Source organism: Neovison vison, chromosome 13 (assembly GCF_020171115.1).
Source record: "Neovison vison isolate M4711 chromosome 13, ASM_NN_V1, whole genome shotgun sequence".
NCBI classification, from domain to species: Eukaryota; Metazoa; Chordata; class Mammalia; order Carnivora; family Mustelidae; genus Neogale; species Neogale vison.
Window position 1 is genome coordinate 109,477,433 of NC_058103.1, and position 18,301 is coordinate 109,495,733.

The 18,301-nt window shown below is 33.1% G+C and overlaps 1 protein-coding gene across 5 annotated transcripts in view; it reads left to right on the top strand.

The window, feature by feature from the left end:
• The window catches only part of ZNF280D (zinc finger protein 280D), a 140,439-nt gene extending 124,629 nt beyond the window's left edge, over nt 1-15,810 (top strand). For 4 of the 5 annotated variants that reach the window (XM_044231560.1, XM_044231559.1, XM_044231558.1 and 1 more), the window contains 2 exons: nt 9,245-9,300; nt 13,864-15,810. In XM_044231560.1, the coding sequence (XP_044087495.1) occupies nt 9,245-9,300; nt 13,864-14,485 (678 nt within the window). In that variant the 3' untranslated portion in view covers nt 14,486-15,810. The remainder of the gene's footprint in view (nt 1-9,244; nt 9,301-13,863) is intronic. The other variant, XM_044231563.1, reaches the window with a different exon arrangement.
• Nucleotides 15,811-18,301: the final 2,491 nt, after the last annotated feature.

Below are 18,301 nucleotides of genomic sequence, written 5' to 3' on the forward strand. Positions count from 1 at the left end.
GCTGTCATCCAGGCTTGGATGGCACCACAGTTTCCATAAATCTTCAACTTGTAAAATAAAATGCAATATCTGTGATGTGCTTAAGGGAAATGGAATATTCCTGTATTTTGGAAGTTTAGAGTCTGTTGAATGCCTGCAACTTCCTGGGAAGACTTGGGCAGTATGTTGTAATTAATATCAGTCAGTGTAAGCATTCAGCACAGTAGCAGTTACCCATTCCCTACCCTCAGCCACATAGCAGGCAGCTGTGCTCATGTTCCTGGAGCAGCTTGCACACAGCTTAAGGGGCCACAGTGCCCAAAAAGGATACTGGCCTCCAAATATTGAGTATCTGTGCTATTGTCACTAATAGATGCTTCTCACTACAGCATTCCACAGAAGTGGGCACATTGAGGTTACACCTCTCCTCATTGCTGCAAGCCCCTTCCTTTATAACTGAAGTGACTTTCAGGAGATTTAAAAGATACAATGCCCTTTTATTCCACTTAATTTTGTGCTTTTCCCCTTTTAGGAGCCTTACATTAAAGATAAGGACATTAAAAAATAATCACATACATAGGTTAAATTAGAAAGTGGTTGTACTTGCCCAGAGAAAAGCTCAGACTAGACATGAGAAGAACTAAGGTTTACATCTCACGTTGATCCCAGGAACAGAGATAGCCTACAACAATCAAAAGAAACAAAAACAGCAGACACTGGGAAGGGGGATAATCTGATTTCCAAAGTTACTACATTATTAGTTTCAAATGTCCAGTGTTCAACAAAATCATAGGACATACAAAGAAACAGGCAAGTGTGACCCATTCAAAGGGAAAAACTCGATAGAAACTGGTCCTGAAAAAGACCTAATGGCAGATATACTAGACAAAGACTTTAAAACAATATTATAAAGATGCCCAATGAACAAAAGGTTATGTGAGGGAAGTCAAGAAAACAGTATGTTAACAAAATGAAAATATTAAAGGGAGAGAATACCTGAAAAGAAACAAAAAAGACATCCTGAAAAGTACATTAACTGAAATGAAAAATTCATTAGGGGGATTCAAAGGTGGATTTGAGCAGATAGAAGAAAGAATCAGCAAACTTTGAAGACAGGACAATGGAAAGCATTGAGTCTGAGGTACAGAGAAGAAAAAGATTGAGGAAAAGTGAACAGAGCCTGAGGCAGCTAGAGCCTACCATTAAGCAGACCACCATACATATTAAGGGAGTTCCAGAGAATATTTGACAGAGACAGAGACATAAAGAAATAATGACTGGAAACTTCCCAAATTTGATGAAACATATGAATGTAAACATCAAGAAGCACAGTGAATTGCAAGTAAGATGATCAAAGACACCCACTCAGACACATTGTAATCAAACTCTCAAAGAACAAAGAATCTTAAAAGCAGCAAGAGAGAAGCAAATCATCATATCGGGGATCTTCAGTGAGGTTATCAACAGATTTTTCATCAGAAACTTTGGCGATCAAAAGGCTATTTGTGGACCAATATATTCCAAAATACTAAAACGAAAAAAAGCTCAATAATTTTATATGTGTTAAAACTATCCTCCAAGGGACGCCTGAGTGGCTCCATTGGTTAAATATCTGCCTTTGGCTGAGGTCATGATCCTGGGGTCCTGCGATCTAGTCCTCCAGTCCCACATGGGGCTCTCTGCTCAGCAGGGAGTCTGTTCTCTCTGCCTGCCACTTCCCCTGCTTGTGCTTACTCTCTCTCTCTGACAAGTAAAATCTTTCAAAAATAAAAAAACTGTCCTTCAAAAGTGAGATATTCTGACATAAAACCTGAGAGAGTTTGTGAACACTAGATCTGCCCTGCAAAAAAAGCTCCAGGGAGTTCTGTATGATGAAATGAAAGGACAGTACATGGTAACTCAAAGATACAAGGAGAAATATCTCAATAAAGGTAAGTACATGGGAAATTATAAAAGCTAGTACTACCTTAACAATGCTTTTTAACAATTTTTTGTTTTCTACATGAATTAAGAGATGAATGCATTAAAAGAAAAGATATTAGTGTAAAAGCTAACATTACTATAACTTTGATTTCTAACTCCAAATCTTGTTTTCTACATAATTTAGGAAACTAATGCACTTAAAATAATTATTAGTGTAAATCTGGGTACACAGTTTATAAAGATGTAATTTTGTGAGAACAGCCAAAAGGGGTGGGGATGGAGCTGTAAAGGAGCAGAGTTTTTATATGTTATTGAATTTAAGCTGGTATAAAATCAAATTAGAGGGTGACAATCTTAGAATATTAAATGTTATTCCCATGGTAACCACACACAAAAAATAACTTTACACAAAGGAAATGAAAAAAGAATTTAAACATTTCATCACAATCAACTAAACAAACAGTAGTAGAGGAAATGAGTGCCAAAAAAGTTATATAAAGCATATTAAAAATAACACAATGACAGATATATATCCCTCCTTATCAGTAATTAATTTAAAAGTAAGTGAATTAAACTCTCCAGTTGGAAGACAGATGTTGGAAAAATGGATAAAAACACAGGATCCAACTGCATATAATCTATAGGTGACTCACTTGAGATAAAGACTCAAGTTAGGGATTCCAGGGGAGCTCAGTTGGTTACGCTTCTACCTTCAGATCAGATAATGATTCCAAGGTCCTGGGATCGAGTCCTCCATTGGGCTCCTCACTCAGCAGGGAGCCTGCTTCTCCCTCTGACTGCCGCTCGCCATGCTTGTGTAATGCTCTCTCCCTCTCTTTCTCTGACAAATAAGTAAAAATCTTTAAAAAATAAAAAATAAAATACACAAGTTCAAGTGAAGTGATAAAAAAGATATTCCATGCAAATAATAATCAAAAGAGAACTTGGGTGTCTTTACTAATGTCAGACAAAATTGACTAAATGAAAAAAGGTTACAAGAAAAAAAGGACATTATATATTAAAAGGTTCAATACAGCAAGAAGATTCAACAATTATAAATGACAAATCACCAAAATACATGAAGTTAAAACTGACAGAATTAAAGAACTGATGTTCTACAGTAACAGTTGGAGTCTTCAGTACCCCACTTAATGTATAGAACAATCAGATGTAAGTAAGGAACTAGAGAACTTAATAAGCCAACTAGATTTAGTGGACATTTAGAGCTAGATTTAACTCTGCCCAGAAACAGCAGTTAGTCAAGAAAAAGAAAGAAAAGGCAATCAAACTGGAAAAAAGTAAAATTATCCTGTTTATGTAAAAATCCAGAAGAGTCCACAGAAAAGACCCCTGTTAGAACTAATAAATGAATTCAGTAAAGAAATAGGATACAAAGTCAACACACAAAAATCAGTTGCATTTCTAAACACAAGGAACAGTCTGAAAAGGAGATTACAAAAATAATTCCATTTGTAGTAGAATTAAAAAGAAATAGGAATTGATGAAAGACTTGTAAAATAAGACTGTAAAACCTTACTGAAAGAAATTAAACATAAATGGAAACACAGCTTATATTCACAGATTAGAAGACAATATTATTAAAATGTCCATATCACCAAAAGTAGTCTACAGATTTATTGCAATCTGTACAAAAATCCCAAAGGCATTTTTAAAACTTTTTTATAGAGATAGAAAATTGCATCCTAAAATTTATATAGAATCTCAAAGATCCTCAAAGAGCTAAAAAAAAAAAAAAGTGTTTTGAAAAGAGTAAAACTGGAAGACACTCTGATTTCAGAACTTACTGCAAAGCTACAGAAATCAAAACAGCATGATATTTGCATAAAGACAGACACATAAACCAGTGGATAGAATAAAGAGCCTGGAAATAAAGCCACAGATATAGGCTGAAATTATTTTTGAAAAGGAGGCTAGAACCAGTAGAGAAAGGACAGTCTTTTCAATAAACAGTGCTGGGAAAACTGGATATCCACATTCAAAAGAATGAAGTTGGAACCTTACTAACACTATATACAAACATTAACTCAAACTGGATCAAGAACCTTAATATAAGACTGAAAACAGTAACATTCTTAGGAGAAAACAGAAGTTTCATGACATTGGATTTGTCGATGATTTCTTGGTTACCACACCAAAGGCACAAGTAAGGAAATAAAAGACTAATTAAATTCATGAAAATTTTTAAATTTTGTACATCAGACACTATCCACAAAATAAAAAGGTAACCCACAAAAGGAAGAAAATATTTGTTAATCATATGTCTGATAAGGAGTTAATATCCAGAATATTTAGAGAACTCCTAAAACTCAAATGACAAAAAACAATCCAATTAATAAGGTGGGTTAAGGACTTGGGAGGCGAGAATTCTACCACTGAACCACCAATGCCTCACACGGTGGGGTAAGGACTTGAACAGACTCTTCTCCCTAGAAGATACATAAATAGCCACTAAAATGAAAAGATATGCAATAGGACTACTTATTAGAGAAATGCAAATAAAAACTACTATAAAATATCACCTCACTGTGAAGTGTGTAAACCTGGTTATTCACAGACCTGTACCCTTGGGGCTAATAATACATTATGTGTTTATTTTAAAAAATAATTTTAAAAAATATATCACCTCATACCTGTTAGGATGCTACTATTTACAAAAACAAAACAAACAAACAAAAAAAACAAGTGTTGATGAGGATGTGGAAAAATCAGAACCCTTGTGTGCTGTTGATGGGAATGTAAAGTGATAACAGCCACTGTGGAAAACAGTACAGCAGTTCCTCAAAAGAAAAAATACATATGATCCAGCAATTCCACTTCTGAGTATACTGAAAAGAATTGAAAGCAGAGACTAAAGGAGGTATTTGTACACCCATTTTCATAGCAGCATTATTCACAATAGCTGAGACATGGAAGTAAACTAAGTAACCATCTCTAGATGAAAGAATAGGCAAAATGTAGTATACACAAACAATGGAATATTATTCAGCTTTGAAAGGAAAGGAAATTCTGCAGTATGCCACAACATGGATAAGCCTTGAATACATTATGCTAAATGAGTTAAATCAAATGAGTTACAAAAAAAAAGCATACCATATGATTCCTCTTATATGAGGTACTTAGAATAGTCTAAAGCATAATGGAGATAGTGGTGGCTGTCAGGGACTGAGGAGAAGGGGAGAATGTGGGGTTGTTTAAGTTTTACAAGATGAAAAAATTGGGATGGATGACATTGATGGTCACACAATAATGTGAATGTTTTTAATACCACTGAACTGTATGCTTAAAAGTGGTTTTGATGGTAAATTTTATGTGTATTTTGCCACAATAAAAAAGAAACAAAAATGTGTATATAAGGATATGTATTTTTCCTTTTACCTCAAGTTCCAGTATGGCTTGACATAGCACTGATTTCAGCATAGTTAATCAAAGTTTTTGAGATCTTATGATTTCTTCTCCTTTACTATATCTTATTTTATTTTTATGGAGTTAAACTGACTCATTTGTTTAGTTTTTTATGACACTTAATGCTGTTTTTTAAAAAATGTTGCGATTTGTCTAATGTTTGGAAATATTTTTTCCAAATGTTCACACACATCAAAAAAAATTGTTAGAAAGTCTGAATCTCTCCTCTCAGATCTCCTTAAGTTTAAACTAGTTGTTCTCTAAGCCTGGTGCAGAGTTTGTTCTATCAGGATTTTCTTCTGCTACTATCTTGTGTTGGATATCCTATTTTCTAAACTAGGAGTTCCCTTTTGCTTGGTTTATTTCCTATTTTAATGAAACATGTTCTCTAACAACTCCCTCAGAAAGGGATCTTTTCTGACTCATTGTGTATTTTAAACTATATTTACTTAAAGATAGTTTGGCTGAAGTACATAGAAATAATTTTTCCTGTGCAGTTTTGAAAGTATTTAATAAGTCTGATATCATTCTTGCTCCAGTTTCTTTGCATTTTGGTTATTTTTTTCTTCTGGCAACTTTAGTGATTATCTCTGTCTCTGGTGTTTTGAAATTTCATGATGATATGTTCACCAGTCTTCCTTTTTCTGTTCATTATGATAGCCTTTGTAATTTGGGTATATATGTTTGGGGCAAGTTTTCTTATATTATTTCTTTGGTAAATTTTTACTTTTCTTTGTTCATTTTCTCTCTCTTTCTCCTCTTCTATTGATGTGACACTATATTTCCTGCATTAACTACTCTAGTTGTATGGTATCTTTTTTCTTGCCTTCCTGCTTTTTGTCTTTTTCATTCAATCTTTAAAAAAATTTTTTCTAAACTTAATTTCTTATTTTAATTGTCATATATTTAATTTTGAAGAGCTCTTTAATATTTTTATTCTTCCATTTTTCTCTTCATAATTTTTGTAATTGTTTAATGGATATAATAACATCTTATGCTTCTTTGGGGATATTAAATGTTTATTATATTTTTTTTCTTTTTGTCCCCAGCAATGTCTCCGATGTCTCCTAGCTCCTTTCTTTATTCCTATCATTTTGATATTTCTGATGTTAAAGGATGTCTTCAGGGGTGCTCGGGTGGCTCAGTCGGTTAAGCATCCAACTCTTAGTTTTAGCTCGGGTCATGATCTTGTGGTCATAAGATCAAGCCCTGCATCGACTCAGAATCTGCCCCAGATTCTCTCTCCCTCTCCCTTCAGCTCACATTCTCTCTCTCTCTCACTCTCAAATAAATAAAACCTTTAAAAAAGGTTGTCTAAATAAATAAAGGATGTCTTCAATGGTGTGGTGATCCTTGGCTGCCCATATACTAGAGAGTAAAGCACGACTGAGTTTTTTGAATACTTCTTGTTGAATGGGGACAAGGGCTTCCTTATATAGTCACAGAGGCTGTGCACGGCAGAACTCCAAAGGGTACTATATATATATATATATATATATATATACTCTCAAAAAGTATTAGATTTACCATATTAGAAATTAAAAATGTGAGATCTAAAAAAATTGTAACTTAAAAATCAAACTAACCTACTATATAGTTACAGAAATAACATATTTTTCTGAGAAATAACTATTTTCCAAAAACAAGAAACTTAGAACACTGATATCGTTTTGTACTTTTGCGTATCTTTGTAATGTCTAGTTAAGTAGATTGGATTCACATGTTTCTGCATTCAGTCTGTTGTGATATGTTGTTATTGTGGTCAAAATATATGAAGAATATCCAGCCTTACATGGTACTTCAACAATCTTTTCAAATAATTGTGATTTTTTTATACTACATCAAAAATAGACAAGTTGAAGATTTCTTAAAGGTTTTTTGCAATGTAGAATCTCATTCCCTATCACTCAACTTTTTAAGCTTTGATACATTCAAATCTGTTGGTCTATCTGAATCTTTTATTCATGCATGATTTTACAACATCATCAATTAGTCATTTGGAAAATACTGGTTCGCTGAGTTACATAGATCATGCAAGTGCTGACATCTTTTATGTATCATACCAAGTCACTGATATTAGCATAAATCTAATCAATGGTGAATACAAGTTTTCCTAAAATTTACCATGTGTTTGAATTTTATTACTGACAAAAAGCACTGTTGGTTGTTTTCTTTGATGTGATAGGCTCGCTTTGTCAATTTTCAAGAAAATATCTCCTAAATAAGTAAGTCTAAGTATTCATAGTTTGACATTTAACCTTTAAAATAAAAACAATGTTCTGTGAAATAATTGTGCCAAAGTTCAGCTTGCAACTCAATCATAGACAATTGCAGGGCTTTATGCATACTTCCTTTTTTATCACACAGAAAATTCAAAAGACATGAACTTAAAGATTGATATTTAATAAAGTGAATTTTACTGCTGGTGTTTGCCAGTGAAGAATACAGTGATTACTAGTATAGTTTGGTTTGATGCCACTGCCTTGATTCATGTTAAGATGCCAGCATATTTACCCACTACTGGTTTTGTACCAAGAGTTTTAATTTCACCACCTCCTAAAAGTGTCTTGGAGGCCAAAGGTATCTGTGAGATACACTTGGAGAACTGTGGCCATGGATTATGATATGATGGTTAGTTAATCCTCCTGAATTAGTGCTCTATACAATCTGCACAGTCTGTTTGGGAATTGTTTAGACTTCACCATAAGAAAATCAGATGCTGAGCTGACTCTTTGGTGAGGAAGATTCTTTCAAAGTCATTATGGGAAACCTTGTCTTTCTTGAGACTGATAATTTTCTCCAAAGAAGAGTGTTCTAGATTCCAGCTGTTGGTGGTGAAGAGTGATTCCTCTAGGTGCTGGCATTCTAGGAGCCAGGCAGAGTAAGAATTGTGGCGACCTTTATTCAGTTTATGGACTTTGACTAAATTTTTCTGTTTTCTCCCAGTGCCTCATGGCTTCCCTTTGCCATTCCTGGTGTTCATAAGTCTAAATTATTTCTAGTTCAGAAAGTTAACTTTTAGCTTCTGTTGTAGAGGAAAGAATAGGTATCTGTTGTGTGAATGAGGAAAAGAGCATTGGCTCTCTCAGCAGTCCTTGTGTTTCTTTTTTTTTATGTACTGGTTCAGATTGCTTCAGTTCTCTGGGCAAATTTTCTTCTCCTTGCACTCCCCTACTCAGATACTTAGTTGTAACTTCCTCCGTGTTGCAAAGTCAACTTCTCAGCCACATTCCATCTAAAAATTTGTTGACATCTCATTGACAGTATGCTTTAGTATTTTCATGGTCTTTATCAATGAAAATGTTTTATGTCTTTGCCTCATTTTACCAGGGTTTTAGAAGAGTAAAAAAAAAAAAGTATGTAATTAATATGCCATTATCAATTTCACAGTCCTCAGTCAATCACTGTACTAGTTAAGAGCTAGACCTAGATTTGGATCTTCACCATTTATTTTGGTTATTGCCTGGGGTTTTCTACTTAACCTACATAGTTGTATTTCCTACCATAGAAATGGAATTGAGAATGTCTAATATGAGGATTAAATGAGATAGTCAAGCTCTTAACATGCATCATGTGCTTAATGATTGGTAATTGTTATGAATGGTTAAGCTGGCCTCTGGCTCACTGAAGTTTTACTATGAAAAGCAGGTGTTATAACTGGATAACTGTTTCATGACCTTGATTCAGAGACTTCTAGTATACTTAAATTCTTGTTGATTTTTTTAAGAGCTTTAAAAATTCTGTTTTTAATTTTGAGAATTATTATATAGTACATACTTTAGATGAATAAATGTTTTTTTCTGTTTCTTTGCTATATTAGGTGCACACTTAAATTCCCTTAATCCAGAAAGTTTAGGATACTTAGAGTAGTTTAAGTTTAACCATGAATATAAAAGAAACATATTCTTAATCATTTCAGGAAATTGCAAGACCTAATATGGCTGAAGGAGAAACAGAAACATCAAATTCTGAAAGGTAAATATAAGGAAAAACTCAATGTCTTGAAATTAAACTACATAAAAAGCTGATATTTGAGCTGTATTATTTTAGTTGATATTTTATTTGTTATTTTAGTTTAATTTAAAAATTTTTGAAATTTTAATACAACATAAACATACTGTAGATCCTTAATTTTGAAATCTTTTAAAAATCCTTTAAACATCTTATAGTTATAAAATTTTTAACTAGTTCATCTTTTTACTAGTAAATAAAATGTTAACAGATTTTAATTGCCCCTATTAAATGAAAACAGTTACAGGGTCCTACAAGTTACAAAATGAGGACAATTTTTGCAAAAAGGTAATCTTAAAATCTTTTTTTGCTAAAGTATTTTCAGAAGTTCATAAAGCTACTTCTGTGGTGGGACCTTAACAGAAAAGTTTCAAACTTCAGGGATTGGCTTTAAAAAATTTAGTGCTCTGATCAACACTAAAGACCACAAGACATTTTTTCTTCTTTCAATATTTTATTTAAATTCAGATTAGTTAACAAGTAACATAGTTAAAGTTTCAAGGGTAGAATTTAGAAATTCATCACTAGCATACGTCATCCAGTGCTGTTCATAACAAGTGCTCTCCTTAATGCCATCACCTATTTCTACCTCCCTCCATCAACACTCAGTTTTCTCCCTGTAGTTAAGAGTCTCTTATGGTTTGTCTGCCTCTCTGTTTTTATCTTGTTTTAGAAGCTTTCTTAGCCTTGTCCATTTTTGCCATTCTAACTGGGTTAAGGTGGTATCTCAGGGTGGGTTTGATTTGAATTTCCTTGATGGCTAATGATGATGAACATTTTTTCATGTGTCTGTTAGCCATTTGTTTGTCTTCTTTGGAGAGGTGTCTTCTCATGTCTTCTGCCCGTTTTTTGACTTGATTATTTGTTTTTTGGGTGTTGAGTTTGAGAAGTTTAATAGATCTTGGATATCAGCCCTTTGTAGTGTCGTTTGCAAATATCTTCTCCCATTCTGTAGGTTGCCTCTTTGTTTTCTTGACTGTTTCCTTTGCTGTGCAGAAGCTTTTGATCTTGATCAAGTCCCAAAAGTTTATTTTCACTTTTGTTTCCCGTGCCTTTGGAGATGTGTCTTGAATGAAGTTGCTGTGGCTGATGTCAAACAAGTTACTGCCTAAGTTCTCCTCTAGGATTTTGATGGATTCCTGTCTCACATTGAGGTCATTCATTCATTTTATCTTTGTGTACATGTAAGAGAATGGTCAAGTTTCATTCTTCTGTATATAACTGTCCAATTTTCCCAGCCCCATTTATTGAAGAGACTTTTTCCCCATTGGATATTTTTTCCTGCTTTGTCAAAGATTAGTTGACCATAGAGTTGAGGGTTCCTCTCTGGGCTGTCTATTCTGTTCCATTGGTCTGTGTGTCTGTTTTTGTACCATGCTGTCTTGTTGTTCACAGCTTTGTGTTATAGCTTGTAATCCAGCAGCATGATGTCCCCAGTTTTGTTTTTCTTTTTCAGCATTTCCTTGGTGATTCAGGGTCTTTTCTGGTTCCATACAAATTTTAGAATTGTTTGTTCCAGCATTTTGAAAAATGCCATTGGTATTTTGATTGGAATGACGTTGAAAGTATAGATTGCTCTGGACAGGATAGACATTTTAACAATGTCTATTCTTCCGATCCATGAGCATGGAATGTTTTTCCATCTTTTTGTGTCTTCTTCAGTTTCTCTCCTGAGTGTTTTGTAGTTTCTAGAGTATAGATCCTTTACCTCTTTGTTTAGGTTTATTCCAAGGTATCTTATGGATAAAGAAGATGTGGTTCATATACACAATGGGATATTATTCAGCCATTAGAAAGGATGAATACCCAACTTTTGCATCAACATGTATGGGACTGGAGATTATGCTAAGTGAAATAAGTCAAACAGAGAAAATCAATTACATGGTTTCACTTATTTGTGGTACATAAGGAATAGCATGGAGGACAGTATGAAAAGGAAGGGAAAAATGAAGGGGGAAAAGTCAGAGTGGGAGATGAACCATGAGAGACTTTGGACTCTGGGAAAGAAACTGAGGGTTTTAGAAGGGACGGAGGGGGATGGGTGAGCCTGGTGACGGGTATTAAGGAGGACACGGATTGCATGGAGCACTGGGTGTTACAAACAATGAATCATGGAGCACTACATCAAAAACTAATGATGTACCATATGGTGACTAACATAACATATAATAAAAAAAAGAATATTTTTTAAAATTTTTTCTTAGCAAAAGAGAATCTAACATTCTAATTAGAACTTAATTCCAATAAAGATAATTTTATTTTGTCTTTTAAATTAATCTCCACATGTCTGCCTTTATGTGGTGTATCTTATATATAGCTATACATCGTCAGGGGTAGGGTGCTTGTTAACTGAATAAGGTTGATTAATCTGTTGCCCCTGAAAAGAAAATTATGGAATAAGGCCTTATGAAGTTGTCTCTTAGACTTTACTAGAAAAATTATCTAGTCCTTTTTTCATCTAGAATTTGGGGACGGGACAGTGGTTAACAAAAATTCAATGAAGGCATTAGGAAAAGCAGACTAATCACTTCTCTATAATATAATATTTTCTGTAAATTGTAGTTAATCCAGTAAGATCTGAATAAAAGTAGTAATTATATAAATTTAAATGAGGAAAATATTGTAATTGTTTGTAGATGGTATAATTGACCTATAAGATCCAAGAAAATCAGCTAAGAATGAAGTTAATGAGAGTTTTAATTAAGGTAGTTTGGTATAAAAATCTGAATGTTGCAGTATGCCAATAACATGTGATTACAAAATAAAATGGACAAAGGAGTTAATTCACAATAACAAAAATGAGAAATGTACAGGATCTAAATGAAGAAAAATGAAAACTTACTGTGACAGAAAATAACTGATTATTAACTAATGCATGATAGGCCATTTTCCCAAATTAATTTATGGGTTTAGTAATGAATATTTAGTTAAAAAATCCTAATGGGATTTGGTTTGGAAACCAGTGGTGTTTAAAGGAAGTTTCATATTTTTCTATTTACTACCATAATTTATTAAATCATTGCTCTCTTGTTAGATATTTGTTTTTTTCTGTATTCACTTTTTTTTTTTTTTAAGGTTTTGTTCATTGAGAGAGCAAGCAAGAGAACTGTCACAAGCCAGGGAGAGTGGCAGCAGAGGGAGAGACAGATTCCTGGCTGAGTAGGGAGCCAAACTTGGGGCTTGATCCCACGACCTCGGGATCATGACCTGAGCCCAAGGCAGACACTTAATCAACTGAGCCACTCAGGCACCCCTCTGTATTTGCTATTTAAACATTGTTTTTATGAGCATCCTGTACAAATGTCTTTTACATTTTTACACTGTTAAACTTAGGGAAAAAAGTAGTGGATAGTAGGTAATTTGCTGTATTAAATAATAAAATATATTATTAATCTGTAATTGGTAAGACTAGGTGGTATTTGCCCAAGAACAGTCCAAAGACAGATCAGAACAAAATAAATAGCAGATTTGTTTAACTTATATAAATGTAAGTTAGTAAGTAATAAATGACTATTTGATAATGTTGCTTTGATATTTTGTCCGTTCATTCAAAAAAAGTACAAATTCCAGGTAGATTAATAGAAGAAATAAGATATCTGTAATCATTAAATTTATTTTGGGCAAAATATGTATTGTAACATCTAGATAAGGAGCTGGAGAGTCTCTTTAAAGTCTTCTGTTTCTAATGTTTTATGATGCACTATATACTTCCTGTTAACATGCTAGGACAGTAGGGAACACACAGACACACTCATACACAAAAATATTTATGTATACACGTTTATGTATGCATATTGTATATTTAGATATATTTTTCAGGCATGTGTTTATATTTTTTAAGTAAAACTTAAAAATTAGAGAAATTTTTACGAATACATATTTGATCTTGCATAGGGAAAGACATTTTAAGATGATACATAAATCATTTAAAAAATGTTTTTTTTCTCATGGGGCACCTAGGTGGCTCAGTGGGTTGAAGCCTCTGCCTTCGGCTCACATCATGATCCCGGGGTCTTGGGATCAAGTCCCACATCAGGCTCTCTGCACAATGGGGAGCCTGCTTCTTCCTCTCTCTCTGCCTGCCTCTCTGCCTGCTTGTGATCTCTGTCTGTCAAATAAATAAATAAAATCTTTTAAAAAAAATTTTTTCTCAAATATATTCACTTCTTATTTAAAGTACTCATATAAATTAATAAAAATGCTTAAATATCAACTAAAGACAAGCAATGGTGTGAATAGATAAAAGTAATGATTAGCAGGACTAAAACCAGTTTCGATAGATTCCCCAGGTCTCCTTTTAACATGTGGCTCTGGAGTTTCTCACTCTCTTGTCTAAGAAAATGGCCCCTCGTAAATCCTAAATTCTAACATGGCAAGGACTTGGGACCTGCATTATTCTTCTTTTTTTTGGCAAATGTACCTAGACCTTTTTTTTGTTTTTGTTTTTTAGAGCATGTCTTTATTTTGATAGTGTTCAAATACATTGTGTTCTGAAAAAATACATAACAAATGGCTTTATTTTTTCAGTAAACAAGATAAAGCTTCAGAGGAAGAAAAAAATGGATGTGATACAAATTCATTTGAAGGCTCATTAGCAACAAAAAGTGAAGACAGCATAACAGTTTCAAATAAGGAAAATGATACCTGTCTCAGAGACCAAAAGACTGGGTTAAAGAATATCTTCAGTCATGATTCAAATATTGATGCAGATAAAGTAGAAAAGGAAAAACAAATAGAGCACAATTGTCAGAAAACAGAGTTGAAGATGTGTCAAAGTTCAGGAAACATAAATTCATGTGATCAGATTGAAGATTCCAACTCCAGTGAAGCTAGGTTTTCTTCGAAGAATATTAAGGATTTGCGGTTAACATCTGGTGATGTTAGCATTGACCAGTTTTTGAGAAAAAGAGATGAACCTGAATCTGTTAGTTCTGATGTTAGTGAGCAAGGCAGTATACATTTAGAACCTTTGACTCCATCAGAGGTACTTGAATATGAAGCCACAGAGATTCTTCAGAAAGGTAGTGGTGATCCTTCAGCCAAGACTGATGAAGTAGAGTCTGATCAAGCTGACAGTGTTCCTGGAGAAGATAGCACTAGCACGACAGAGACAACAGTAGACCTGGCAGATGAAAAAGAAAGAAGTTGAAATTTATTAGTCATTCTAAGTTTAGGGTACCAACGGTTAGAACATTTGGAACAGTGCTATCAGGTGAGCTCAGTGGTGCTGTTTTGGAGTTCAGAAAGAGGAAAATGTGAAGGAAGTCATTTGTATACACTTTACCTGTATGTTCAACCCAGATTCTTAAATCAATTCACTGATAATAGCATGATTTCTGTGGATTTCCAGGAAGCCTTTAACACATAACAGGGTTTTAGTGAAAGTTACGTTTGCAATGGAAAATTCTCATTTAACAGTTTGTGAGAAGAACTTTGTGGCCAGTATGAATTGATTATTAGAATATTAATTATAATAACAAAGCTTTTGAAACTTACATCAGTCCTAAGCTAAGTTCTTATTACCTATGTGTATCCTTTTCAGTTAACTTAAAGGAAGAGATTTGGAACCACATACCTTTTGGGAATAATTGATTAAAAATAATGGCTGATAGGCATTGTTAATGAAGGCTTCATTTTAAGTATGATGCTGGCAAATAGAGCATGCTTAGAGTGCTAAATTAATTGATCTAGTGAGAATTTGGATGAACATAAAATCAATTTTGGATTTAATATAACATTCCAGACTGTCAGAAGCATGTAAACAGAATATTTGAATCTGTGTACCTCCGTACAAGTGTTAGCCTGCCAGGCTGTAAGCTTACCTTAATTAAACTTTCAGTGAAAGTGAAATTATTAAGATATAAATTTATATTTGTGCTTTTTGTCAATGTGTAAGCTGTGCAGAAATCCTTGATGTGCTAGTTGTATAAAATAGAAACCTGTTGTTCAAACTCCTGTAGCTGTTATGCTTTTAATATTGTTTTAATGATCTTTAGAAATAGACCCATAAAATGGTCTGGAAGCCAAACCAAAGTATGGTATAATGTAGATATTGTAAAGCAGTAAACTGAAAACATGTCCTGGCTTATGCCATGTTTAAGTGACTTTTTCTTTAATTGTAAAATAGAAACTTCAAATGGGACCTAAAGCAGTGATGTAAAAACTTGGTTTGGGATATTTAGCCTAATTTATCCGTATCCTATTTTATCCATAAAATGGCTGCTAAATTGTTTTTTTCAGTTTTTTTATCATCTAGAAAATAATAGATATAGAAATAAATAATATGAATAACAGTAGTTTGCTTTAAAGTACTAAAAAAATTTTATTGAAAATGCTACATTTTTACTTCTTAAAATGTGCTTTGAATTCTTAAGTTTTGTTTCACTGAATGTTAAATGTTTTAAACGGCTATTAAAATTCTGCTGTATATAGTAGTTTTTGAGTAAATATTTGTAATAAAAATCTGTCCCTGAATAATTTTATTTTTCAGAAAACTACTTGAGTTGGATTACCTTTGGCGCCTTTAGAAATTGTATACTTGTTCAAGGAAATTTCATGTTAAGTTTAGCGGTAGGATTTCATTCTGTATTCTTTAATTGATGCATGATTTATTTTAAATTAGGACTTAAGTACGGGGGATAATACTGTTAATGTTTGCAGAGAATAGATTTACTTTAAAAATTCTTTTACTTCAAGAGAAATAAAATTTACTATTATAGTTTTCTATCTGTTCAGCAAATTAAAGAGGCTAAATAAGCAAAATATATTATTGACTTCGTTTCTTGAAAAGTTGTTCTTGGAGGGCCAAATATTTTCATCTTTCCTGCTACCAAGAAAAGATAGGGAGAGAGGGATGTTAGCTGTTACATTTCATCTTGTTGAAACACAAATCTATAGCAGACAAGATTTTTGGAGTAATTTAAATCTTAGGAAGAGCAAAGAATAGAAGGAAGTCTTATGTAAAGGCCATTTTCTGAATCCTGTTTAATTAGTTACCAAACCTATCACCTAATGCTACAAAACTCTAGATCACTGTGCCAAGATAAGTCTCTAAGTGACATTGTTATCCCTTTGAGCTTTGGGTAGTTCCTTCTGCTGTGGCTCTGTGTACTTTTAGAGTAGTGGTATTCAAAGTACCTAATCAATGAGCTGTTTTTACCTATCCACTATGAGAAAAGTAACCTGTACAAGACTGTAAGTCCTTCATTGAGAAAGTCTGGCAATGAAAACAAAAGTGTAGTTGAAATAACCATTGTACTGGGTTAACATAATTGGTTTATGTTCTCACACCATCTCATCTCATTTCCATTCAGGAACAAACAGTTCTGGTGTGCAAATCAAACCTTTGAGTAGCAATGCTTTAGTTCAGTGGTCAGCAAACTTATTCTGTGTAGGGCCAGATAGTAAATAATTGTGGGCCACGTGGTCACAATTATTCAACTCTTCCTTGTAGTTTGAAAGCAGCTGTAGATGCAATGTGAATGATAGTCTGCTTGTGTTCCAATAAAACTTTATTTACAAAACAAGAACGTTTGGCCAATGGATTGTGGTTTGCCTGTGCCTGCTTTAGAGTGCTTAGACTACCTTAATATGACAGTGAGAGCGAATGATGCACTCCAGTGACTGCCTCAGAACTACCTACTAAGTAAGGTGCCTTAGTGTATTATAGTTCCCTGTTACCTAACAATAAAATCATGGTTGATTCTAAGTGCAGTTCAATGACACTATGAAGCATTATATTCATTTTGTGGGGTATACTTTTAATTTATACTGAAACTCTGAATGCCATCTTTATTTGTGTTATTTCTTCCCCTTTGCTTCTCTCCAGTGTTTTAGGGAGGAAATTGGAATTTTTTTCATCCCATAACAATTTTTAAGAACTATCTAAACATTTTAAAAAGGAACTGACAAGATATAAGTCACCTTGTTTTAGCTATAAGTAAAAAAGATAAGGAAACCAAATATCTAAGCAATTATTTGCTTAAGGTTATAAAGCTAAGATTTAAATGAAATTTGATCTGATTCTGAAATTAGTGTTTTCTCCCATATCTTTAGTTATATTGAATGTCTGTTTTTAAAATAAATTACCTTTTTGCAAATAACCCTCCCATTGATGGTACTAATTGTAGTTTTATTTACTCATACAGTGATTATATGCATTTGGAATGGAGGACTTATTAACCTAAAGAAAAGGACCTAATGATCTCTTTTATTAATAGGATTTAAGGAATTTTACCTCAGGAGGAAAGAATTATTCATATATTATTAATATAGTAAATGAATATATTATTAATCAGAAAGATAGCAAGTAATTTAAAGATATACTTTGTATAATAATTATTGAAGTTTTAACATCATCAAATATTTATAGATTTCTGTAATGTCATTTTTTTAGTTCATGGTTGACATGATCATTTTTTGTTCCATCGAAATTATTATTCCAAAACCACTCACTTGCGCTGACTTCAATGAAGGAGGACTTTGTTGTGTGTAGACATTAAAGAAGGATTGCAAATATCTCATTTTTACTAGATTACTTTCACACTAAGACTTGTTCTTTCAGCTAAGACATGAATCATTAGACATATATTTCTAAGTATTAAAAGAGAGAAACAGTTATTTTTAAAGTATTTTTTAAATGAGATATGAAATGAGCTTTTTTTAAAAATGAGAGACCTGCAGGTCTATGTAGACAAAATGAGTAGTCAAGTAGATTTTTAAAGTTATGGCAATGTTTAATTTTCAGCTCAAAAGCTATAAATAAAAAGATACTTGACTAGAATCATCTTGTAAAGAATTAAATACATCTGTAGTAACAAATGTAACATCATAGAGGGATAAGGTATCCTGAGAAATTACTTTTACAGATAAGTAAAGGTAACTTTTGATTGCTTTTTAAAAGTATTATTAAATCCCTTTCATTATTTAAAATAATATACTAAAAATAAGTTAGTCTTCTTTGATG